Below are 25,365 nucleotides of genomic sequence, written 5' to 3'. Positions count from 1 at the left end.
TGGCGGCGTGCAATAGACAGGAGACTAACAGCTAGCCCGCGCACCGGTGCTCGCGCCACGCACCCCTCACGCTCCAGCCGCACCACAGCATCGATACCAATGTGCAGGCAGGCCAAAACGAAAGGTATTTGCCGATCTCACCAACAAGCCACAAGCATGTGAAGAAGACGCCACGCTCTCGACGCATGTTTGGTGCGAACAGCACATGCACCGTGTCCTCCACTAGAGGACGAGAAACGGTGTCGAGGACCCAGTCCACGACGTACCCAGTCGCTCGCGGTGAGTAGTCGAAGCGTCCGCCTATCAGACGGTAGAGCAGCGTCAGCGTCATCAAAGTGAGCACCGAGAGGGCAGCGAATGATGCGAAGCTCGTGAAGAGCAGCGGGGCTGGTCTGAACAGCGCAGCAGCGTCGCTGTGTGTGGCCAGAGCGAGAGAGGCGCAAACTGCCAGACTCGCGACAGACACTACTGCCGTGTGCCATGCAAAAAATCCGCGTGCGAGGTGCGACAGAGTCAACTGCTGCAGCTGGGTGTCGAACAGCACGACAAGCTCCCGTAGCGACAGTAGCCGCATGTCCCTCCTCCCCCTCCGTCCGCGCAAGTGGTCTGATGTGAGTTACCTTCCGCCTGAAAGGGAGACGCCGCTTGTAGGCCCCTCCACGAACTGAAAGAAAGGTGTGGTACACCCTCTTTTCGCCGTCCCTTTCTGTCTGGACGCCCTCTCCCGCTGAGTTGGCGAACGCGATTCAACGACGACGCAGGAAAGGCCCTCGCTTCTGCGCCTGTGATGAAGCAGGAAAAGACGTCAGAGGAAGCGAGAAGGGAGAGGAAAGTGGAGGCGGTGAGCACTTCGACGGGAAGGCAAACGCACCGTGCGTGTCAGGTCGCGTCCCCCGAACCCGAGGAAGAGTCCAATGCCGGTAACCGCGTCCGTTGTATCCACATGCAAGATGCAAGAAAAGCACTGCAGATGAGCCACCGAATACGACACGAAGACAGCCTCGGCCAACATCTTCACTGAGCCACTCATCACCCAGCCTTGCTAGCTGGGTGTGCGATGGCCGAAAGAGGAGCTCCACGGCCACCTCTCTCTTCCTCTGCTCTCCTCCGGCGTCTTGTTTTGGGGGTAACGTGAAGTCCCCTCATCGCTTAGGGCGTATGCATCCACCAGTGGCCTCGAGAGAGGGGCCCCAGTCAACTCTTCCTCCCTTCTGCAGAGGCACACACACACACAGACACCTTATAAACGCACCTCTTCCTCAGCGGAAATGCGTGCGAGTGTCGGTATCAGCTCGAAGGCCGCTCATCTGCGAATAACCACTCACCGCGCGTCCCCTTAGGACACCCAGGGCACCCTCTCGATGGATGGCACTCAAAGAAAAGGCAGCAGCGGACTGCCTCCGTGCAGTGCAGGTGAGCGCACGGCAGCCGGGGAAAGGCGTATCCGCAGCAGGGTGAAAGAACGCCGCCCCCGCGCATTGGTACGCGTCCTCATTGGTTTTGTGTCGTAAAGCATGCAAGCGCGCATGTGCAACTCGCGCATGACTGTCTCAGGGCTCCAATGGCCCCCACTTGCCTACTTGCGAGCAAGGTCCCTTCGCATAGCTCCCACCATGTTGTTGTACCGGCTCACCTCCGCAAGTTCTTGTCGCTTCGCCTCCAACATGCGCCCGCCCTCCTCCGTCAGGTAGCGCTCATACTTTGGAAACATCGGCGCGAGGCGCTTGTATTGGGCATAATTGGCCCAACCGAACAGCGCGCAGCAGAGGCCAGCGTACCAGGCGAACGGGTGGCTACGGCAGCTCACCGTGAAGCTGAAGGTGCGCACCTTGCGCACAATGCGAAGGACAAGGTGTGCCATCCCTAAAAGGCTCTTCGAAGAAGAGGGGAAAAAAGCAGTCTGCGACGACCGGACGAGTTGACGAGTACAGCGAACAGAAAAATGCAAAGCGGTACCGAAGAGGAGGACCAGCAAGATGTGCCCCTCACTGATCTCCGCCACCTCTAGAGGTGTGTGTGTGTGTCTTCCTTTGGAAGCGACGAGAGGAGAGAGAGCAACCGAGACATTTCAGAGAGGCACACACAAAAATACATATATACACACACATCCGTGTGTACGCCTCTCTCTAAAACATTTAGGGCGCTTGCCACTCCCGTCTGTTGGTCAGCCTTCGTTATGCATGGCCATCAGCGTTGCCCCCCCTCCATCTCACCCTCCCTGCCTTACCACCGCCCAACGCCGATTCTCCTCGATGAAGAAAGCAAGGGGAGGGGCATAAAGAGCAGTGCCAAAGGGGAGGCGAGCGGACAGGCAGGTGGCGTGAGGGGGAGGGGGGATAAACGCGGCAAAGACTATTTAAAGAGGTACTTATGGTCACAACCGGACATACACGCACATACGTCATCTGAGGTGGGAGGCAAGAGAGGGATGTGCCAAGTACAGAGGGAACAGAAACAGGGAAGGGGGGGGGGGGCAAAAAAAAGACGCAGGCACGAATACCCAAACAGAGACAGACACTTACATAACACTTACTGCATAGCAATGCACGGCACCGCGTTCCTCCGCCTTAGAACGGCCTCCGTGGTGCGCGTGGGAAGGACGGCGTGCAGCTGACAGGGCTCTTTTTTTTCGTCTGTCCTCTTGTCATTGCCTTCCTCACCTCCTCCGTGCGTTCTCTCGCCGCAATACACAACGGAGGAAGCGAAACCTTCGCGCCCAGACGGCAGCATGAAACGTCCACACACGAGCAGAGAGAAAAAAGGGCGAGGCGGGCGGATGGCGAGAGATGGGGGGAACACGTCGGCGTAGAGAGGAAGGGGTAGGCCATGCAGCAGCCAAAGGCTGGTGCGCAGAGCGCGCGCCCGCGACAGCGAGTGAGTGAGTGGGGGCAAGAGACAGAGGAAAGAAAAAGAGGTGAAAGACGTACCGGCACGGAGAGGAGCAGGAAGCGACCTTGGAGTTCATGCAAGCAACGCACAGCGCGCGCCACCAGCACCACCACCACCACCCTTCAAGCCCTTCCCTCACACGTCCCTCCCCCTGTCCTTCCTTTCTTCGCTGTATTATGACGAAGTATTTCACGCACCGCCAGCCCACGGCTTCGCCGATCTTTGCAGCGTCATGGACCGCCGCAGGCGCCCGCTACCCCCTTTTCTTTCCATGGGTTTCTGCGCTGCATTCCCGCAGCGCCTCGCCGCTGTCTACTCGCCCCACCCGCCGGGGCTCCAGCACACCCGCTTTGCTGAAGGGATCCAACCGCAGAGAGAGCGAGAGAGAGGGGGGAGGTCAGCATGGAAGCAACGGTGGCCACAGCAACAACGGCGTTCACAGGGACACGAACGGGCATGAAACGGTTCAGCACGTGGGGAACAAAAAAAAGGAAAACAGCGCGCTTAGACGGCAAAGAACCGCCGAATTCATTCATCAACGAACCGCTAGAAGAGACATCACTGGCGCCCAGACGTCTCCTCTCTCCCCTCTACGCCGCCGCCGCCGCCCCTCCCTCCCTCCCTCTCTCTTTCCCACCATCCGGCTCAGCAGCCTTCTCTGCTTTTAGCATCTGCTGTCCAACTCTGTCGTCGTTTACACACCACTCAGTACCCTCATCCGCAGACGCCGCCTCTCAGGCCCCCGACACGTTCTTTATGCTTTCTCAAAAGCTGAACTGACTGCCGCCGACGTTGGCGTTTCCCTGCGCGAAGTCCACCACGCCGGCGCCCATCGCACCGTCCATTGGGCCTGTCTCGTCCTCTGTCGTGAAGAAGCTCTCGAGGATCTGAAGCGCAATGTTGTACACGTTCTTGTCGGCGTGCGTCTGGAGCTGCTCGATGGAGTCCACACCGCCGCAGTCCATCACCTGCTTCGCTACAATGTTCTCCTCTGTGCCGCCTGCCGTCTTCTCGTCCTCACCGACCTGGAGGAAGCACTGCACCGCCTCCAGGGCAACTGTCACGATTTTGGGGTCATACGTGCGCAGCGCTTCACACAGGGGCGGAATGACGCCGATGTTGACGAGGTATTTCACCTGCGCCACGGAGCCGCAGAAGGTTATGTTGGCAATGGTCCACACCGCTTCCTTCTTCACGTCAAGCTCCGGCGCGCTAAGACACTCCAAGATGGGGATGCAAACGTTCGAGTTCACGAGCGCCTCGATCTGGTAGGCCTGGCCAGCAGCAATGTTGGAGACGGTCCAGCACGTCTCTTTGCGCAGCGCGCGCTTTGGGTGACGCAGCAGTTCGGCCATGGCCGGTAGAGCACCGCTGTTGATGATAACCTGCGTCTGCTCGTCTGTGCCAGCGGCAATGTTGCCAATGATGCGAATCGCTGGCAGCTTCACGTTCGTACTCGGGACGGACAGCAGCTGCACAATGCGCGGCACAGCGCCGGCCTCGAGCACCGCCTGCACACGCTCTGCAGGGCCGTCGCTGATATACGAGATACCCCACGCAGCATCCACAATGAGTTGATCATCAGTGCTGTTGAGGAGATCCACGAGCGTCGGCAGCGCGATTGCCACACGCTCCAGTGGCGGCAGCGGCTTGCAGCGGCACAAGTTCGACACAGCCCACGTGGCGTTGCGTAGAACGTGAATCGGCTGATCCTTTACGCTCAGCACGTTCAGCAGGGCGACCATGGCGCCGTGGCTCAGCGCCTCATCACGGCAGGCCGCGCCTTCACCAGAGAGGTTGCCGATGGCCCACGCACTCTGGTCGCGGCAGTCCGCGTTCGGCGACCCCAGCAGCGCTACGAAGCGCGGAATCGCTCCACACGCGACGAGCATCATCGTGTTCTCCGACGTGCCTGCAGCGATGTTGGTGAGGGCCCAGGCAGACTCGAACTGCAGCTCCGGGTAGTCCTCCCGCTGCAGCAGCCCAACCAGGTGCGGCACAACGCCGCTCGATGTCACGGCGTCATACGGCGGGTCTTTCTCGACGGAGAGGATCTTGCGAATCAGCAACGTCCCCTGAAACACCTCGCGGTCTGTCGGCCCGTTCATGCACATGTTCACAAGGGTTGGAAGAAGCTGCAAGGGCACCGAAGCGGGTGTAGATCTGGCGTCGTAGGACCAGACATCCTCCGGGTTGGATACAGGCGCCACGCCGCCGTTACCACCAAGCATGTCAAGGTCTTCCTGATCCTCGGCGCGCAGATGTTTCATCACCTCGCCGTGAGCCTTGTGGCGCACAGACATGAGCTGACGCTGGCGACGCTCAGCGCCAGCCTTGGTGCTGACGGCCTGCTTGGCGCCTTTCTTATCCTGATTGCTGAACATCGCGTCGTGTAAAAAGAAAAAGGGGAATAGATTCGGCTTCTCCAAAGCGTCTTTGTGTCGGGGGGAAGGGGGAGGGGGTTCGGTGGGCCGGCGCGTTGGGGTAATGTATGAGCCTGAGAAGCGTTGAAGGAGCCGCGAATAGAAGCGGGCACGAGAGTGGAACGCAAAACTGAAAAACAGGAAGTTACAGCACGTGTATGCGCCGTACCTGTGGACAGTGTTCGTGGAGTGAGGGGGGAAGGGAGGAGGGCGAAAGAGAGAGAGATGGGTGGAGAGGGGGGAGTTCACCGCGTGTGCTGCGAAGCGCAGCAAACACATGAATAGCTGCGAAAATGGCGGAGTACCGTCGCTGATTTCGCTTCCTTCTTTTTCGTTGCTGTTCGCCATCCCGCTTTCTCTTCCTCTGTGCCTCTTTTATTTTTTTTAGAGTGGGGGTGAGGGGAGGGGCGCTGAGAAGTGGAAGACGACGGTAACGAAAAGGTGATGAGAGAGTAGCAAAGGGAAGAGCGAAGGCACAGAGCGTCCGTCGCGCACGAAGCGGATGCCCACCCGCTGACGTATCGAAGCCCCTCAAGAGATAGAGGCCCACACGCTCTGCGATGGCCACGCAGTCGATGTAGGGCACGGCCGCACTACACCGATTCCCGGTCGCCTTCGTCTTGCCTTCCCTCTTTCTTGTTGGTTCGCTTCGTGTCGGTGCTCTCTTTCGTCTTTTTTTTTGCACGTTCCGATTTATCTTCTCCCGAGTCCCGCATGAGCGCACCACAGTGTGCGAAGAGCCCCGCGTGGGGCATTCGCATGTGTGCAGCGCAGAGAAGGTAAGGTGAGGATAGGAGAGCAAGAACGGAAAGACGGTCCTGCATGCAAGCGCCGTGCGCTTTTCCCTGCACCATACTTCACAGAGGTGGGCCCGTGGAAGAGCGCAACCCCTGCCGCGACGGTGGCCGAGTGGAGAGGAGCGAGTTGACGAAAAAAACCTACGGTGGGGGGGGGGCAGCCGCGCAGGCGACAGAGACAGAGGCAGTGCATACGCCAACGAATATGGGCATAGACGCGCTACGTCATTCAGTCCGACCCTGAAGCAATGGGGTTCTCCCGACGATCGCCACCTCCCCTTCATTCGGCGGCTCATCCCTGCCCTTCGTCAGTAGCTGTGCCTTCTTTGGCGTTGCAACATCTTCAGGTGGTTTCAGAGCTCGTGTGAAACGGTTCGCCGGCGTCTTATGCTCGGCACATCACTCATAAGAGCAGCAGCACGCAAGCCCTGCCTCAGCGCACACCTCTTTTTCTCCGCTCATCTCCCATTCACCAGTGCTGCCCCCAACACCCACATGACGCACCGGGCCAATGAATAGAAGATGTGCAGCGCGCTGTGTAGACTCCAAGGAGGTGTAAAAGCCCTAATCGCTGTGCTCAGGGCACCGGCAGCTGCTCGCCATCACCACCTACCTCCCCCCTTCCCGCAGAAGCACAGAATGCAGCACGCGTTCACGTCGCACACTTCTCGGACAAGCAGAAACGTTCAGCTAGGCATGGTAAGCCTCTCCAGTAGCCCTTCACACAAACAGTAGAGCGTGAAGCCCATCCTCATCGGAGCAGCAGCGGAATCGTATCACCTTCTGCATTCGAGCAACATCTTCTGCTGATGTACCGCCTCTGTACCTGTGTACACCCAAGCCAGCCACCTTCCCTTATACGAGCCCGCTGTCACAATTTTCAGCACGTTCATCGTACTCCCCGCGCACTCGCCTGCCTTTGCCGGTCGAGAAGAGAAATAAGCGGTTCCGTAACAGAAAGAAAAAGCCATCCTTACCCCCTTTCCTCGCACGCGCAAATCAGCGACCGCCGCATCCCACGTGCTCTAGCTGGCATCGCCAGCAGGCATCACCACTCGTTAAGGTGACGTCGCTGTACTGATGCAGCGTGCGCTACCCCACCACGCCAGTACGCGCAAAGCCGCGCGCATTCCCACAGGCAGAGACCAATGCATGCAAAGGCCCCAGCCAGTGCCGGTAAGCGATCCGGGAGAATCCCCCCTCGCTGCCCACTCAGGCCTGCGCAAGCGTTCACGAGAGGGGGAGGGGTCACCTCGACCGTCTCCGACTTCTCGCTCGTTACTTTGACTCCACTGCATCTATATGCGCGGGCACTCGAGCGCGCAATAGCACACACGAGCCCTCGCAGAGATGGGAAGCTGGTTGGTACAAGCTGCATCGCGGCGAAGGAAGAGGGTGAAGGGAAGGGCACCACACCGCGCTCCCCGTCTACCCCCGACCTCTCTCCTTCCGACGTGCTAACGACAGCACGCAAAGCGGAGTACACATTTACAACAAGACAGAAGAGGCAACTCTAGCTGGCATCGCCAGCAGGCATCACCACTCGTTAAGGTGACGTCGCTGTACTGATGCAGCGTGCGCTACCCCACCACGCCAGTACGCGCAAAGCCGCGCGCATTCCCACAGGCAGAGACCAATGCATGCAAAGGCCCCAGCCAGTGCCGGTAAGCGATCCGGGAGAATCCCCCCTCGCTGCCCACTCGGGCCTGCGCAAGCGTTCACGAGAGGGGGGAGGGGTCGCAGCGCCACTGGAAAAGGGCAAAAAAAAATGTGGATACAACATTGCTCACATGCCACCCAGCGGCCTTTGAGCGAAATGCCACGAAGCAGCCGTCTCACTGGCGCGTGTGTGTAGTTGAGCTAGAGCGGCGCACGTAGCTTTATGTTTGGTTGTGTGTATGTGGTGTGTGTGTGTATGCCGCTAAAGAGACATCCATAGGCACCTAGTCGCTGCGAATGATGCGTCGTCGCTATTGTCCTTTTCCCTCTTGCTGCGCTGCACGCCTCCAAAAGTGGTCGCGTGTGCTCAGCCACCGAAAGGCTGAGAGAAGCGGTCGGTCACCCGTCAAGCGCTTCACGCGCATCTTCAAGGGTAACCACGCACACACACCGACACACACCCGCTGTACCACAAAATCGGCGCATCTCGTACGGCCTTGATGACAACAACCTCTATAGAAATGAGTGCGAAGTGCCACGATTAACCGTACTTGACCTTTGAAGAGGAAGCATAGAAAGACTCAAAGGGGGGACAAGGGGTGCCGTCACTGTCACGGGGAAGAGAGGGGGGATGTGCGCGCCACTTCAAACGTGGCTGTGCAGTGCTCTGTGCACAGTGTACCGTCTTGTGTGAACTCATTCAGCGCAGCGACGCACAACGCACCCAGATGCGTGATGGCCGTGCGTCAGGTGGCGTCGCTGATGCATGTGCTCAGGAAAAAAAAGGAGAAGGGGTGGATGCGCGGTGTCGGTCAAGAGAGGGCACCCGGCGAGTCCTACTGTGTTCGCCTGCCTGGTCACGGCCACAAGGAGCAACGCCGAGGGCACGCATCGGAGTAGGTCGGCGACGAGGCAATAAGGCGAAGATGGGATTGTCCAAGGGGTACCACCGAAAGAGGCGAAAGGCAAAGCTGCGAGGATATGTACCGCACGGGAGCGAGAGGAGTGTGCGGCAGGGAGGAGAGGGAGGGAGAGAGAGAAAGTCATTGCGAGAGCCAATCGAGAGCTCATTGGCAAAAACGCATATTACACCGAGCCCGTGTGCGCCCGTGTGTGTGTTGTGTGTGTGTTTGGCCCCTCCTCCGAGGTGAGGCATCGAGATGAGGGAAGGTGTCTACATCAGGTCTAGCGGGATAAGTCGCGAGGAAAGGAACGCAGGAGGAGGAGGAGGCGGAGGGGGGCGAGAGGGTGCAACGGTTTGTCATCGTAGACCTCGAACGAAGCGGGTCCACAAGACTGGAAGGGCCACAGGAGAGGCACAGAGCTGAAGGGAGGGCAAAAAAGGCCCTGGAAGGAGGTGGCAGAGAGGGAGAGTGAAGGAAAGTAGAAAAGGCGGCGATGGTGTGCATACGACGAATGTGCGCGCAAGGCGGCATCGCAGCAGGGCGGAGGGTGGGGAAGAGGGGGAAGAGGTGAGAAAGGGGATAGGCGCACTTGACTGGAGCCTTCGCTTCACGTTTCGTTGCGCAGAGACGGGCCACTTGAGGCCCAGCAGGGGCCTTCCAAATTCTCGCGTACTGATGGCTTGACGTTCGTTGCGCATTCTTTTGTTTTTCTTTCTGACGCCGTTGCTTATCGAGCTCGCGTGTGTGCATGTGCGTGTGCGTGTGCGTATGTGTCTACACACGGGGAGGGAAAGGGGAAAAGAACCTGCTGAAGCCGTCACGTAAGGAGGGAGAGGGAGACCAAAACACGCCACTGAAGGGGGGCTTCACACACACACACGCACACAGCTGTGCAAAGGCGTCAGCAAACACGAAGAGGGAGTAGGCGAGACGGAGACAGATGCTCAGAAGAGAGCCCGAAAGAAAAAAAGCAACTCATACGCAGCTTAGGCTCGCACTCACGAGCATGCACACTTACACAAAAAGAGATGAAGAAGGCACCCACAGGACGCGAACCGACGACCGCAGTGGCGAAAGAGAGATCAAGTGCGAGGGAAGGTGCAGTACGTGGTCAGTTGCGGCGGCGACGGCGTGCTGCCAACATGCGCAAATCTTGCTCGGCCTTCGCACGGTTCGTGATCTCGTCCAGCTGTGCCCGAAACTGCCCCTCGTACTCCTTTCCAGCGTTGGATTTTTTCTCAATGAACGGGTGCTGCTGAAAGCTTTCGATGATGAACGTCAGGCGATCCATGCCGCTGCTTGTCTGTCCCTCACTCGCCACCAACAGCACCATGAGGTAGGCGTTGAGAGCTGCCTCGGTGAAGGGAACATACTCGGTCGACACCCCAAGTAGCACATGCGTCACAGCGTACAACACAAAGAGGCGCTTGTGTGGGTCATCGGGGAACTCCTTCATTCGCTTTGCCACCACGTTGAAGACATGGACAGAGCGCAGCGGGGAGTAGAGTATGAGCGCCTGCCGGAGCGTCTCGCACGCGGATTCGCTGACGCAGTTGTCCACCAGCTGGCAGACTGCCTGGATTTGGCTAGGACTGATTTCGAGGCCCCTGGCACCGCAGTTGTTGTAAGTGCTGCCCAAGAGTGACTGCAGCCGGTTGTCCAAGGTCATCTCCGGTGCCTCGCGCTTTCGAGCGTACACATTGCCGTCTGAGCCGCCGAAACCGCCTCCCGCAGCGCCGCCGCCCATAGCCGGTAGAATCAGTGCCCCGCCGGCACCCGCCCCGCCGCCGTAGCCCCCAGCCACCAGAGCGCCAGTGGCTCCATCCAGCTGAGCGCCGGGGCCACGCATCATGGCGTCCAAGTTGAACTCGCCACCGCCGTTGTCGAGCGCCGGCTCGCCGATGCGGCGCCGGTCAGCCATGGTGTAGGTGTGATTATGTTTGCCGAAGCTCACACGGATCGGCGTCCCCTTTATCATCGCATTGGACAGCCCTACGCGCGCCACCCTAGAAGATTCGATAGAGTCGAAGTGTCCAAAGCCGATCCCATTGCTACTGACGAACTTGCTGAAGATGAAGCCATCGTAGGGCACGAATAGATCCTCGATGTCCTTCGCCTCCGCATCGGCGGGAAGATGGCCGAGGTAAATGATGTTCGTGGGCGTTTCGTTGACAGGGATGCCGTCGGCGGTGAGGGGGACATTGCCGTGGTTATGTCCGCCCATCCCCGCCGGCCCTTCTGCGCCAGTACCGTTACCGCCAGCTGCGTCGCTCGCGTGCTGGGCGTCGTGGCCGTAGTTTAAGCTCAGCATGACCCCCTCAATCGGTCTGCCCTTCATCGTCTCGATAGCCATGGTGCACTGCTCTACCGTCTCGTAGTGCAGAAAAGCCATGTTAGAGCGGCCAAGACGGGACACGCTCGAGATGGGGCCAAACACCTCGAACACCTCGGTCAGCTTCTCATTCGTAATGTACGGCACAAGATTGCCCACCCACAGCACGTTAGATGGCTCCTTGGCCTCCCGTTCGTGCCGCGCGCGGCGCGGCGGCGGCGCCGGTGCATCGCGGCCATACTCCGCCTCACGCGGCCCACGGTCATCACGGCCGCCGTCAAAGTCGCGCTGACGACGGGCCCCAGGCGCTGGTGCCGGAGCGGGATCGGTGACCGGTGGCTCCTCCACAACAGAGGGATCATGCGGCAGGTTCATCTCCTCCTCCGTGTAATCGTGCATCTTGCTGTAGTTAAATATCGCTGCACCCAACTCGCGGCTCTCGATGAGAGCATCGACGGCGGCTTTGGCCTCCTCAGTGCGCCGCAGGTGTACAAACGCGTACGACTTACCATCGTGGATCGATATCTCCATGACGCGACCGAATGGCCAGAACGCGCGGCACAGCATGCTCCGCGAGTGGAAGGCCGGGTCGTAGCTGCCGACCCACACGGTGTTGGTTGGATCACGCATCGGCGGGTTGCGAGGGGCCTCGTCGCGGTGACGGCCGCCGCCACGGCGACCACTCCGCTCGGAACGCTCGCTACGGTCATGACGGTCACCGCCACGCTCACGCCCACCACCGCCACGGTGACCGCGCTCCCCCCTACCGTGGCGCCGATTGCGGCCACCGCCTTCGTGGTCGTCATTGTACCGCCCTGGTGGGTAAATTCCGCCCCGATCGCCAGCGTAGGGGTCTTGCGGGGGGTACTGCTGAGGTCGCGGCGACTGTGATGATGGCACAGGGGCGCCCGACGCGGCGTAGGGAGAGATAGTCGGCACCTCCACTCCGACAGTGGATGGTGGCATCAGGTAGCGCGGTGCACTTGGCGGCGGTGGACCACCCTGCGCGGACGACTGCGGTGGCGCGGGTGGTGCGCCTCCCGTCGGGGGCAAGGGGGCGCCGCCGCCGCCGCCGTGGACCGGTGGCATAGGGTAGCGAGGGTACGGGCCACCACCAACGGATGTGGATGCGCCGCCCGGTGGTGGCGGCGGGCCATGCTTCACCATACCAGGCGGCATCGGCGGTATCGGTAGTGGGCCACCACCGCGCATGCCGGGTGGCTGCGGCAGAGCACGACCAGGAGGCATCGGCGGCGCTGGCCCGCCATGGCCCGGGGCCTTGAAGCCAGGGGGCATGGGCGGCATCACCTTCATCCCCGGCGGTCGCGGGGGCATCTTGCCCGGTGGCATCGGAGGCGCACTCATGGTCCTGCGCCGGCGTGTATCTATTCCTCAGACGGGTGTGGACGAGGCGGTGAGAGAGCTCTCAACAGCTGCACCGATGGATGGCGTAGCGAAGACGATCGACACGGGCTAGAGAGCGACACAAAAGGGAGGGGGAAAAAATGAACAGATGTCAATGCTTACTCTCGCACAGACTATTCCGTTCGCCCGTGGCGCAAGCGACTCTGCGATGAGGCGGGAGGGGGTGAAGAGTCGGAGGAGGGGCGATGGCTCTGCTTCTTCCCACGAGGAGCCTCTGGCAAAGGTGTATTTCGCCTGGATCTCAACAGCTTATCTCCTTTACTGTGTGGGAGGCGGAGGCGGAGGAAAGGGTGAGGGAAAAGGTGTAAAAGGCAGCGGCGGCCAAAACAGAGGTGCTCATGGGAAAGGGGCGAAGAAATAGGGAGAGGGAAGGAGGCCGCGCAGCCTGACCAGTGATCGCAGTAGACATGAGAGCACCACATCCGAACACTCAGGCACGGAGACACACACACGCACACGCGCGCGCGCTCACATCTCGCACATTGGACATGGAAATGTCTGCTGCTCTTCGGCACCGATGTGCTGTCGCTCCCTCTCGCTCTCCTGTGTCACCCTTCATTCGCTTCTGTCTTATTTTTCTTTGTGCTCTTTCGCCTCTTCTTCTAACGCGCACGCCTTCACAGTTCCCCTTCATCACACAGCTACGCACAGCGACCCAGCATCGTTATTAACAGGCGCATCACACCCGCCCACATATACGTGCGCCGCACACGAGAAGAGCAACAAGCAAAGAGCAATGACGAAAGGGGAAAAAGACATCGACATCGCCGCCCGCCCGCGCAGGCCAACACAATAATAAGAGCGCTGTGGCACGCGCGCAGAAAGAAGGGAAAGGGAGGCGGAGGAACCGCAGAAGAGCACAGTCACCAACTGGCAGGCATGATGCTGTATTGGTGTTTGTGCTACTGCTTGCCTCTTTCTCTGGGGAAGCCGGCTTCAACGTTATCGAGGCTTTCCCATCCCTGCCCTTTTTTCTTCTGCATCTTTCTTCGCCTTTCATCGCCTTCTGAGCTTCCTGACAGCCCGATCCGCCCCCTTCTCCCCCACCCTCTCCCTCCCATCCGGTCCCGCAACAAGCATCTCCCAATGTGGCGATGAGGGTTCAGAAAAGTGCGAAGGAGAGAGGGCCAAACTGCACAGAGAAAGGACCACCCACAGTTTCACATGAAATGCTGTGAGTGTGTGAGGGAGGGGGGAAGCTGCACTAACCGAGAGTGCGATACGAAGACAAAAAAAAAACGTCCACCGAAGGAGAGAGGAAGAAGAGGCGATCACGAAAGGGGGAAGAGGGCAAGCGGTTGATGTTTGACCAGATACACACACATACGCACACATACACGCACAGCGAAATGAGGAGCAGATCCCCTTTTCCCAACCTTTCTCTCGTCACTCCTTCCAGTGAAAGAGGGCGGGGACGGATGACAGGGTGGTGATGAGGAAAAGAGCACGGCTACTCAGGGCTCTCAAAACCGTCCATCTTGCGCAAGATGAGCACAGCGTCGCTCAGCACCGCATATTCGTTCCGGAGGCTGCCCTCACACAGGTACGGAAGCCTGGTCCAGCGAACTAGCTCAAAGCCCATCGGTAGCAGGACGTTTTCGACTAGCTTCCGTAACGATTGCTCAAACGAGGCACCACGGCAGCACTCCCCACCTTCCATGGGCAGAGCCTCACTGGGCCTCTTCTGCCGCGTGCCGTTCTCGACGAAGGGGCACCATGGCAGAACGACCGCGAGCACCAAGAAGCCATTCGGCTTGAGCGCTTCCCGCATCTCCTTCAGCATTGTCCTCGGCCTGTCGGCACGGTCGAGCACATTGTTGCACGTTATCACGTCAAAGTAGCGGCGCTCCAGTAGCGCATCTGGAGTGTTCATGTGAAAGGGGTCCTCATGCGGCAGCACCTCGTAGCCGAGGCGACGCAGCCGCCACCGCATCGACAGCGAGAACTCTGTCACGTACACCTTCTTGAAGAGAAAAGCAACCTTTGACGTCACCCCGCCGTTACCGGCGCCGATGTCGAGGAGGCTCTCGAACTGAAAGTCCGGTGGCAACGGGGAGGTCAGTGGCGCCTGCGGCGGTCGCAGCAAGCGCCGGATCTGCTCCGTCGAGTACACGAACATCGCGCCGCGCCCAGCGATCCCGCACGCAGTGGTGCGTGAAACAAAGACAGAGAGCAAGTTTGCCAGCATCAACTTCACCACGCTGATGCTTCGGGTAGAGACCAGGAAGGCTCTCGTCTCCGCGTCGCAGTCGCATTCCTCAAACAGCTGCACAAGAAGGGGCGAGAGAAGGTCCTTCCTCGGCTCATAGAGAAGCGGAGGGCGGCGGCGATTACCGCTGGTGTAAAGCTGGAGATCCTTCGAGAGGGCCTGCATTTTTTTATTTTTTTTTGCACTTCAGTTCCAGATGTTTGAGAAACGCCCACCGGGAAGGTAGACAAGGCTGAGAAAGATAGGGGGAGAGCGAGCAAGCACACACTGTCTTGGTCGCAGCGATTGCACCCGCCGCCGTGCAGCGCAGGCTGTAGATTCCTTTCGTGGAGGAAGGCAGATTACAGAGCTGGGACTGGAGAATAGCGTTCGAGGAGGAGTGAAGAGGGGCTAAGGCTCTGTGTGCGCGCACGCCTATGTCCACACAGACACCTGCACGCCCTCGCTCCAGCACTCACGCGCCTCTACTCCCACAAGACAAAGCCAGGAGCAGCAGCAGAAAAGAGCTTCAAGACCTCCCCGCTGGGGGCACGAAGGGAAAGGAGAGACGTGGTGGAGGGAAGAGCGGAAGGAAGAGTGGCAGTCGAAGGCGACGCAGCCGCATCCTAGCACTGCCGCAATGGCCAACGCAGCGGAAAGAAAAAAAAACGGAGGTAGAGAAAGTGAAAGGATTGCGCCGTGCTCGCGGAAGTCAATGTCAGCATGAATGAGTGCTGCCTGCGATGGCTGCAGGGCATGCACGAAGCCCCGGTCACTGAGGCGAATGCACTCTGCGCCTTTGATGGCTCGCCGCCTCTCGCCTCTCACCAACACGCGTCGCGCCCTGCACCAACATATTAGCGCAAAGGCCCCTCGACTATCATGCGAAAAGGGCAAAGGAAAACAGTCCCCAGGGGGGGGGGCTGGGGTGGAAGCGAGAGGCAGCGCAACAAGAGGTTCGCGGCCAGCATCGCGCTAGCCATCCCCCCACTAACCACGTCGGCGGTCATGAGCATGGGGGGGGTGAAGAATGTTGTCTCTTGCTCCGTAGCGCACAGGCACAGCGAAATAAAAGAAAATCAAAAGTCAGCGACCACACTCGGCCTTTGTTTTTCTTCAGATTCGGCGATTTCGGCACTTTCGCTCTGCTTCCCTCTTGCCATCCCTGCTCTCTTTCGTTCCTCTTCGCTTACCGTGCGTCGCGATTCAGTTGAGCGCACTCAATGAAACTCTGTCTGTAAAAAAGAGTTAAAGAAGGCAACGAACGACAGGAAAAAAAAAAGAGACGTGTGCACGTGGGGAGGGGGAGCCATAGATGGGCGAGAGGAAGGAGCAACTGGAGAACAAATTCGGCCGCGTTTGCGTTCATAGGCGAGACGATGAAAAGGCGGTAAGAGTGCATACCTCAGGTGCTGCTCGTTGGCAGAGGGGTCAAGGGCCGCCCCATCCAGCACATGGCGCCCCCCCTGTCTCTCCACAAGAGGCATTCACTTTCCTCTCTCGATCGACCCGTCGCCACGAGGCACCACTCCACTTACCATGCCCTTCAACTCTTCACCGATATCCACGATAATCCCTCTAGACACACGCACACGCACACACAAAAGCTTTCATACACCGATACGCTCCATCCAGAGAGAGAGATGCTCCTCTGTGCGATGGGTACCAAAGACAGCAATGGCATACAAAACCGCGTACGACGAGCGCCATAACGCGCACAGCAGCAACAGCGCCGAGATGGGTCGTCCAGTCCGCAGAGGTGAACAGAATATGGCACTAGCCAGCGGCAGCACACGTGCGCCGTTCAAACACCACACACACGCAGCGGGCGACCACTGCCGGCGTGAAAAAAAAAAACGAAACAAAAACAGAAACAGTTGACGAACAAAAAAAAAGGTGACAGAAGAGGTGACAGATATGTGTAGAGACTTGTGGCATGAGAGAGAAAGAGGGAGGGAGAGGGGAGGCGTGTGGGCCACACACACACACACACGCTCGTGGCCTCCTACACGCACTTCAAGCGCGGGTGGAAGGAGTGAAGAAGTGAGGAAAGGCTGGTAAGCTGGCGAGACACACACACAAAAAAAAAACGTAGTCGATCTCCAGCACTGCAAAAAAAAAAGAGAGACGAAAAGGTCACCCCCGTCAGGGTAGCCGCGCCGTATTCAGAGGAAGAGGAGTAGGGTGGGCGAAAGTAAGGCAACAACTGTGGTGGAGAGGTAAGAACACACGCACCCGTACAAAGAAAAAGACGGTGTAAACGCAAGAAAAAAAGACGCCGAATTTTTTTTCGCTGAGCTGTCCTTTCGCGTCCTGAATTCTCTTTCATCCAAAGAGCAGGCGAGTCTGAACGCCTTGTTTCGGCCGCCCCCTTGGCCCAGTCCTGTCGTGCGCGCGCACACACACACGCACGCGCAGGCCCTAGAGCCTCGTGGCGTGAGGCAGCCGAGCAAGCACGCGCTGCAGCGGTGCGCCGACTCGACCACCTAAGCGCGGAGCTCCTGCGCCGATCTCTGCCCTCCCCGCCTCCCTGATCGGCGAATCGCACGTCGCCCCGCAGCTGCTCACGTTCTGCCGACCGCCGCCTGGTGCGCCCTTTTGGCGTGTGGCTCGGCCTCCCCCTCCCCACGCCGCGCCACCAGGCAATGCAAGGGCGGGGCGAGCGCTATGCATGCCCGGGTCACGCTGGCACCCTGCCCCATCGTATCGACCGTGCGGACCTCTCCGCCGTAGCGCCATCCACCACACCCCATCACTGACAGCAGCAGCGATGCATCACACTGGCCTCCCTCACCCCCCACACGCCGCAGGCAGCTGGCCCTGCGGCACCGCGAGGAACTGGCCCGGCATCTGGCAGGGGGATGGTGAATGGGGTGCTGCTCGGCATCCCCCCGCACAGCGCGTGCGCAGGGCCAGCGGCCCCCTGAGGTGTCGCCACACACACACACACACACACACCTCAGAGGTGTGTGTGTGTGTGTGGCGACACCTCCTTTCCTCGTCATTAGAAGGAAAGACTGGTCAGAACCGACGCGCTGCAACGAGGACAGAGCACCGAAAGTGGGAGGGGCAGAGGGACGGCCCAACCAGCATGTGTCGAGGTGTGCTTTCAGGCGCAGTGCTCATGAATAATGTCGGTAAAAGCATAAATTTATGGGGATGTCGGTACCTGTCCAAGCAGACGAGGCAGAGAATGCGCTCAGTGTCACTCTGTGTATGCCCAAAGGCGCTAGCGTCGTCATGCCTGTGTGCAGTGAGCAGGGCTCGCCCGGTAGAATAGAGCATGTCCGTTCGTCCATGAACAGGAGCGCGAGAAGGGCATTCGCACAAGGGCGCATACACGTACATGCACAGGAAGACGTCTGCGCAACACACCGGCGACGGTGGCGTCGCTAAGAAGCAGGAGGGAGGAGATAGGGATGCTGTGTCGAGCACGTACTTGCACAGAAAGAAAGGGAGAGGAAAGGCACACTCGAACAGAATGGGATGGCAGCAGGTTGGATAGCGCAGAGCACGTGGAAAAAAGGGTCTCAGACTGGCTGAAGAATGCTTAGGAGAATAACAGCGTGCCCACACCCACCACGCACACAGAGAGAGGCGCAGAAGCACAATGGCGTTGCGAGGAAAGAGCAGACGCCTCTGCTCCGGGAACGGGCACAAAAAAGGGGGTGCTCTATCGGAAGATGAGGAGGAAGACCAGAGAAGAGGGGAAGGCTGAGGGAACAGGCGCCTACGGAGCGCGCGCAAGTGCAACTGTGGAGGACCCCTTCCACGTACATTATAGAGAGAGTGAGAAGGGAGCCTCTATAAGCAGAATATGTTGCAGGGTTGTACGTGCAAAGGTGCGCAAAGCAAGACAAAAAGAAATGAGGTAAAAAAACTGATGCCTGCACGCCTCACACGTTATCCTCTCTGCGCGGTTCAACAGCGATATGGGGCAGGGCCACAAAAGTGGGAGGGGTGCGCATAAGAGAGGCTGTTGGGTCACAACGAAAAAAAAGAAGTCGAGGAATCTTTACCCCAATCGCCCCCCTCAAAAGATGCGAAAGGAGGAGTGGGAATAAGCCGCGCAACATGCGCAGAGCGCTGTTCGAAGGATACACCACAAAAGGGCGCTGCAGGTCTTCGCTAAAGAAGAAAGCTGTGAAGCTCTAGCAGGCCTCTACAGTGGCTTCCGCCCTCCCCCCTCCCTCTCTCTCACGATGTGCCTCGGTCGGCCTCCTCAGGCCGTCATGGTGGCGAGCGGGCACCGCTGGCGTCGCTGCCACTTTTCTGGAGTGGGCTCTACAAGGCGCAGCAGGAGGTGAACGGAAGTGCAGAGGATGTGCACGCTCGCTGCTGCTCCGTCCCCCAGCACATTCTCATCTCTCGAAGTTGCGTCAATCCTGCCGAGGCCTTGGGCGCCCTCTCTCCGCTCCATCCCTGTCCCGCCCCCACCGTGTACCCTTTCCCCTCATAGAGCCCCGTCATCTTTTCCTCCAAGTTGGGCAGGTGTGATGGGATAAAAGCACACAACACGTTCGCAGACTTCACGTGCAGCCGCTTCGCCAGCTAAGGCCATCTGAATCGATTGGAACTGTTACCCCTTGCACAGCCACGAATACCCGAGGGTGCGCCTCTCGTGATGCAGGCACTACACTCCCCTCCCTTCCCCGCCCACCGAAGATGCGCCCAGATCACATGGCAGTCTTTGCCAACGCTTTCGTTTCGCCTGAGCCGTTTCCCTTCCAGTGGACGGCTCGTGTGTGTGTGTGTTGATGCGTGTATGCTTGCCAGTTACCTCCAGTCACCTGCTTTCCGGTCTTCGCCTCTCCCTCTCTTTTTTTTCCTGTTAGCGATGCTAGTCCATTGTATTGACATGCACACACAGACATATATATATAAATATGTATGCATATTCGCAGTCTTACCGCCTTCGCATCGACACCGCGTACTTTTCCAAAGAAACAAAACACACGCTAGCACACACACACGCACTCGTAAAGGGATCGCTTCGCCTCGCACACTATGCGAAAACAAAAGGAAATATGAAAGCGGAGGCTTGTCCGCTCAAGCTCAAAGCAATACGATACGCGTATGGTATGCCCCCTCCACCCGTCACCACCACCACCACCCAAATGCACTAGCGTGACGATGGGATGGTACAAGGAGGGCGGAGGTAAAAGCAGCTGCAGTTGTATGTGTCGACGTGGACGTATAGAACGGAAAGACGCCGAACGTCACACGAAAATAAAAAAGGCAGCCACCCTTTTTCCTCACTCCATCTCTCTGTTTCGATTTTCCGGCTGCACTCCATTGAGATGTGTGCACGCGCTGCCACCGCCGTCGGTGTGACTCAACAGTTTCCCTCGCTTAAAGCGATCGGCACCACTTTGGGCTACGTATGGGGCTAACAAGACGGAAGATGAAGACGCCCCCCCCGCTCACACACAAACACACATACACACTTACACAGGTGTAATAAATACACACACAGACGCTTAGATATATAGACTTACATGCATACACATATATTTACACACACTTAGAAGAGCTTCGTGGCGCCTGAGCAGTAGGGTGATGGGGGAGGAGTAGGGTGGAGGAGGTGGACAACAGAAAAAGGGGTAAGACGAAGAATCACCGAGTAAGAGAGAGAAAGAGGGAGGGGAGGGGAGGTCTTTTTTTACATGATGTGTGGCAGCGCTCTTTCGCTCTCTCCCCCTCCCTCCCTCCCTCCCGCTCTCTCTCTGTGTTTGTTTGCCTATCGATCACCCTTTGCAGCAGTGCACCATCTCTTCTGGTCCCATCGCCGGCCTGCGAAGTATCTGAGGTGCCGCGAGCAAGAGCCGAAAGGGAGAAGGGAGAAGTACGCGGAAATGCACACACTCGTTTAAAGCAACATAAATATGTACAAGCAGGAGATATGAAGCCCGACAGGGCAGACGCACAGCGCTGAACGCACGCTCGCGCACGCGCCTCAACCAGCCAATATGGAAAAAAGGGGGGAAGGAAACTTGTGTGCCGGTGCATACGCATGCAGTGACAGAGGGTAGGGAGAAGGGTGGAGGGTGAACGAGCAAGAGCGCCTCAGACGAAAGCAGGTGGAGGTCGAAAGCGAGAAGCACGAAAGAGGAGCCTCTCTGCAGGGCGTGCATGTTTTCCCACAGCATAAGCGTAGGCGTATACTCCTCTATCTGTCATCCGAATGCTGGCCTCCGCGATGCGTAACATCACAAAACGGCAACACTTCAGCACCCCACCAATCGTACAGCCGTTCCCCTCAGCAGCGCATACGCGTTCGCGCACAGGTGCGTGTTCGAAAGGAAAAGGGGAGAGAGAGAGAAAGCGGCGAATGTGAAAGCGGAAAGCATTGAGAGTCACGAAATGGTGCCCCCACGTGCATTGGCACCCATAACCCTGCCGCCGCCCGTGTCTGAGTGTGTGTACATTTACATGTGTGTGTGTGATCTGCTGCTGCTGAAAGGTGGCAGCGAGGGGGAGGGGGGGCAGAGGCGGGATCAGGTCGCACGGACAAAGACTCGCGTGAGCCACAAGGCGAAGCCCGAAATACCGGCAATCGGGCTATGAAACGAAAAAGGGGGAGGGAGGGAGGGAGGGACGAAAAGGGTCGCGACAGCAAACCCCTCGACAAGACTCGAGATCAGCACGACTGCACAAGACGAAACACCGGAAGAGGGAGGGTAGCGAAAATTAAAAAATATGAAGACAAAGGCGTGCACACACACACACACAGAAACACAGAGATTAGCGCGCCCAAAGACGCCTTAGAGAGGGAAAGCACACGTATCCGTTCCACTCCTCTCTCTGCCTCTCACTCGCTCGGGTGGCTTCTGATTTCTTTTTTTCTGTTTCGGATCTTAGCACACCCTTCCTCAGGGGTGGGTGGCCTGAGCTGCAAGTCGAAGAGCTTCGCTAAACGCCTCGAGCACCACCGACGCGGTCGGCGCGGGGCATGCCAGCATCGGCGTGAGGGCGGCTCGCACCTCCGCTGACGGTGACAGCTCCACCGCCTTGAGCATGCGCTGCACCAGATCAGGTGCGTCTGCATCCGAGACCGTCGTTGCCGCTGCCGTTGCCAGCGGCGCTGACGAGAGCACAGTTGGCTTCCACTTTTTCAGCTCTGACTCAAGCTCGATCACCCGCTGTTGGAGCTCCCAAGCTCTCCTATAGAAGGTGGTAAACTGGTCAACGAGCGACTCCAAATCGTGTTCCTCTGGAGAAGTCGCTGAAATCATGTTGCTGATGGGGGCAGCATCGCCGATGGCGCTGGTACTGTAGCCAGCAGACGCAGCGGCTGCGGTGCCGCTGTTGCCTGCTGGCACTGCCGTATTCCCCAGCGCTGACGCCGTCACGGAGGCATCCCTCGATGATGCGTCACTCGGCACACTCATCTCGGCGACCCCAGCAATCTGCTCTTGCAGCGCGTTGGCGTAGAAGCGCGCCTCGGCGTTCCAGGCATTGCAGCTTTGCGTCCTTTCGACCCCATCGGCATCGTCCGTGTTGACAGCGGACGCGATGGGCTCAGCCCTCTGTCTGAAATCAGTGGCAGGTTCTAAAATCTGCTTTGTGCCGCCCGCCTCGCCATCGTCGCTCTCGTCCTCGAACATGAAGTCCTTGATGCTGACCGAGCCGTGGCGGCACAGCGCTACCTCGGCATCAACGTCGTCCAGTCCAGTCTCTCCCCGCAATGGCGTGGGAGAAGAGTCGGCCAGGTCCACAGCCCGCGTAGGAGCAGCACCATCGGCATTCGCTCGCCCCACTTCGCCCACCTTTTCAGTGGCCGGTACGATTGCTGGCCCGGCCCCCTCAGCCTCCGTTGAGACCTTGGTTGGCACAGCTGCTGCCTTTGCCTTCAACTCCGCCTTCCGCTGTAGCTCCACCGCGGCCTCCTCCAACTCCCGTTGCTTCGCACGCAGAGCCTCTTCCTGCTCGTGATACTGCAAGGCGAACTGCGGATTCTGTGAGTTGATCAGCACGCGAGGTCGGCACATCGTGTCTACGACGACGATACCAATATCAAGTCGGCCCTCGGATGAAGCGGAGATGCCTGGGGTGAGGAGCTGCCCACTACTCTTAGATTGCTGCTGGGCGCTCCCGCTGCTGCCCGCAATACTAGCGATACCGCTGTACATATCTTGAAGACGGTTCGCCAAAAAGTCCTTGTCTCCTGGCCCCAGGCCGATGCGGCTGGTACGGTGGTGGTGGCTGCCGCTACGACTCGACCTGCCGCTACCACCGCCTGCACTGCTTCCGCTGGGGCTGTTGCCCGATGAGCCTCCGGAGCGAGTGGAACGATGCGGATAAACTAAGCGCGGGTCCTCCCAAGTGGTCGTCTGCGTGGCGGTATCAATGAAATAGCGTCGGCCGTCGTTCGTGAAGTACTCCTCCCAGCATGGCGGCAGCTTCTTCGGGCCCCGCCGCGAGCTTGCCAGGGTCACGCGCGGAATCGTGCGCATGCGGTATCCCGTCACGGCAAAGGTCAGGTCACGGTTCAGCCGGCCAAGGGCAGTGATGGAGTTGTACGCACATATGAGGACCGAGGTGAACATGTTGCCGAAGCAGAGCACTGGTACAAGCATCGTCGCTGCGTGATGGTGCAGCGGCGGCGGCATCGGGGTGTTCTGGATAGACGCCCAGCTCTGTTCCTCGCCGAGTGGAATTGCCTGACTGCGAGCCTGCACGGTCGAAGCCAGCCAAGTCTGCGCAGCCGGGTCTTCGGCAAGGCAAAGCACGTGCATCGTCGCGCACCGGCATGTATCGGTAAAGGCCGTCAGTGAAAAGAGTAAGGACGAGCCCGACTCCGACAGCAGGAGAGCCAACTCCAACGCCCGCGATAGGTTCTCCAGGCCGACATCGAGCGCGGAGAGGGCGTCGTTCGTGTTTTCGACCGACATGGCTTGCGCGTTGAGCACGAAGGAGTCCGTTGTAGCAGACGAGCTGGTCGCCGAGTTTACATCGCCCGTCTTCTCCTCAAACGCCGAGGGTGTCGGCGGGGGCGCGAGCTTCAGCACGAGCTCCGCATGCTTGTTTGAGAGATCCAGCAAATCCACCACGTTGGTCGAGTCGAAAGCGATGAAGGTAGCCTCCATCCGCACAAATCGGTGGCACCGGGAACCGATAGACGGGAGCACGAAACTGTGCGACTGCGAGGCAGCAGAGTGACTGTGCGCGCCTTCGGTGCGGTCGCTGCACGATACAGCGTCATCAGCGTCACCACTCGTCGGCGAAGCGCTCCCCGCCGCGTGTGGCGGAGCTGACGACGAGTCGTTCGCGCCAGAATTGTCTGGCGCTGAGACAGCCCGATCACCGATCGATTTTGAGCTGCTGTTTGAGCTGGCCGCCTTCGACAGCTGGCGCTCGCTGCGCTCCAGCAAGCGCTCCATCAATGCGCGAATGCCATGCGGAAGCAGTCCACACGCTTCCGGGGTGCCAATCAGCCCCATTTGCTTCATCTCCTGCGTTGCACCGTACACAAGCACGATCGAGCTGACGCAGTGGTCCACAACGGCAGCGATGGCTGGGCTCAGTGTGGCATTCAGCATCGGCTCAAGGGAGGACGCCAATCTGTATTGCAGTGGCACTCCCGTTGCAGCCTCCTCCGGGCCGCACTGCTCGGCAATGAACTCCACGTTGGTAATGCGGCCCAGCAAATCGTCCACGCCGTACGTCACTGGTGGGCTGTTCACAGCCGCGACGCACTGGTGCAGCGCAACGCTGTCTTCGCTCAGTGGATCATAGCCAAAGACGGCTGCGTCCACCACCGGGCCGCCAGGGAACTGCGGTTGAGGAGCGCTATAGTCGATCGCGACGAGCTGCAGTCCACTGCGCAGCATGGAGGGGCTTGTGGGCGTCCCCACTTGGCTCTGAACTGGAGAATCCCCCTCGTTGCTGCACCGACACACCGTCTCGCTACCCGACCTCTGCACCTGCTGAAGCGCCTCGCAGATCCTGTTGGCGGCCGCGTTCGCCGTGGTGACGGGACGGAGGAGGTTCGAGGAGGGCGGAGTGACAGTCGATTCTGCGGGGTGACCATGGAAAGACCCACTGAGCACAAAGTCATCCTCGGCGGCCGGTTGCAGCGTCACCGCCCAGGGCTCGCCGGTGAAGGACTGCAAGGCAACGTTCATGCACCAGCGCACGCATCCAGTGTTAGAGGAGGAGCCGCCACCGCCGCCAGTGGAGGAGCTGTTCCTTAGTAGCGGCGGCGACTCTCTCGCTGTGCCGCCTGAAGCGGCATCAGTGGCAGCGGCAGCCTCCGCAGTCGTCGCCGATGACTTCCTGTGGGTGTGCCGCGAGGAGCCATTTGACGTGGAGCTGTGCGAGGACTGCTCCGTGAGAATAGCCGCTGCGGGTAGCATCAAGCCCACCACAGCACCGCTGCCACCTACAGCAGCGAACGCGATGACGATGCTGCCAAGAGCACGAGGAGGAAAACACCGCTGGGGTGAATGGCGAGGCTGACGTCGAAGCCACGGAAGGGGTGTTCTATCCTTCACCGAAGGGAGAAGGACGCTACGGTGCCGCTGCTATTATCGCTACCCTCGCTCACCTCGACGCATGATCACGTACCACGGAAAAAAGGGTTGTGCTGTGGACTTATGGGTCGGTAGGAGTGTCCTCTTGGCTGTAATGAAATGAGGGTGCTGCCGCAGCGTCAGCCTCGTTAGGCTGCGGCTTCGTCGTCTCTTACCGTAGAGATCCTCGGGCGTTGCTGGCCGTAGACGGAGGACGGGGAGGGAGGGGGGAG

The 25,365-nt window shown here is 59.1% G+C and overlaps 6 protein-coding genes across 6 annotated transcripts; all 6 read right to left on the bottom strand.

The window, feature by feature from the left end:
* Window positions 1–31: 31 nt before the first annotated feature.
* LSCM1_03739 (uncharacterized protein) lies at window positions 32–574 on the bottom strand (the record flags this gene model as incomplete). Its single annotated transcript, XM_067321272.1, has 1 exon — window positions 32–574. One exon carries the CDS (start codon window positions 572–574, stop codon window positions 32–34), a length of 543 nt encoding a protein of 180 aa, XP_067176640.1.
* A 1,002-nt stretch (window positions 575–1,576) lies between these two features.
* On the bottom strand, window positions 1,577–1,861 carry LSCM1_03738 (uncharacterized protein; the record flags this gene model as incomplete). Its single annotated transcript, XM_067321271.1, has 1 exon — window positions 1,577–1,861. The coding sequence occupies one exon, from the start codon at window positions 1,859–1,861 to the stop codon at window positions 1,577–1,579; it is 285 nt and encodes a 94-aa protein (XP_067176639.1).
* A 1,792-nt stretch (window positions 1,862–3,653) lies between these two features.
* LSCM1_03737 (uncharacterized protein) lies at window positions 3,654–5,273 on the bottom strand (the record flags this gene model as incomplete). The annotated part of the gene is made up of 1 exon (XM_067321270.1): window positions 3,654–5,273. The coding sequence occupies one exon, from the start codon at window positions 5,271–5,273 to the stop codon at window positions 3,654–3,656; it is 1,620 nt and encodes a 539-aa protein (XP_067176638.1).
* A 4,511-nt stretch (window positions 5,274–9,784) lies between these two features.
* Window positions 9,785–12,370, bottom strand: LSCM1_03736 (uncharacterized protein; the record flags this gene model as incomplete). Its single annotated transcript, XM_067321269.1, has 1 exon — window positions 9,785–12,370. One exon carries the CDS (start codon window positions 12,368–12,370, stop codon window positions 9,785–9,787), a length of 2,586 nt encoding a protein of 861 aa, XP_067176637.1.
* A 1,510-nt stretch (window positions 12,371–13,880) lies between these two features.
* On the bottom strand, window positions 13,881–14,804 carry LSCM1_03735 (uncharacterized protein; the record flags this gene model as incomplete). Its single annotated transcript, XM_067321268.1, has 1 exon — window positions 13,881–14,804. One exon carries the CDS (start codon window positions 14,802–14,804, stop codon window positions 13,881–13,883), a length of 924 nt encoding a protein of 307 aa, XP_067176636.1.
* Window positions 14,805–21,490: 6,686 nt separating this feature from the next.
* LSCM1_03734 (uncharacterized protein) lies at window positions 21,491–24,976 on the bottom strand (the record flags this gene model as incomplete). The annotated part of the gene is made up of 1 exon (XM_067321267.1): window positions 21,491–24,976. One exon carries the CDS (start codon window positions 24,974–24,976, stop codon window positions 21,491–21,493), a length of 3,486 nt encoding a protein of 1,161 aa, XP_067176635.1.
* Between the last annotated feature and the right edge of the window lie 389 nt (window positions 24,977–25,365).

Source organism: Leishmania martiniquensis, chromosome 30 (genome assembly GCF_017916325.1).
Source record: "Leishmania martiniquensis isolate LSCM1 chromosome 30, whole genome shotgun sequence".
Classification (NCBI taxonomy): domain Eukaryota; phylum Euglenozoa; class Kinetoplastea; order Trypanosomatida; family Trypanosomatidae; genus Leishmania; species Leishmania martiniquensis.
Note: the sequence above shows the minus strand (reverse complement) of the source record. Positions and strands in the feature narration are given on the sequence as shown.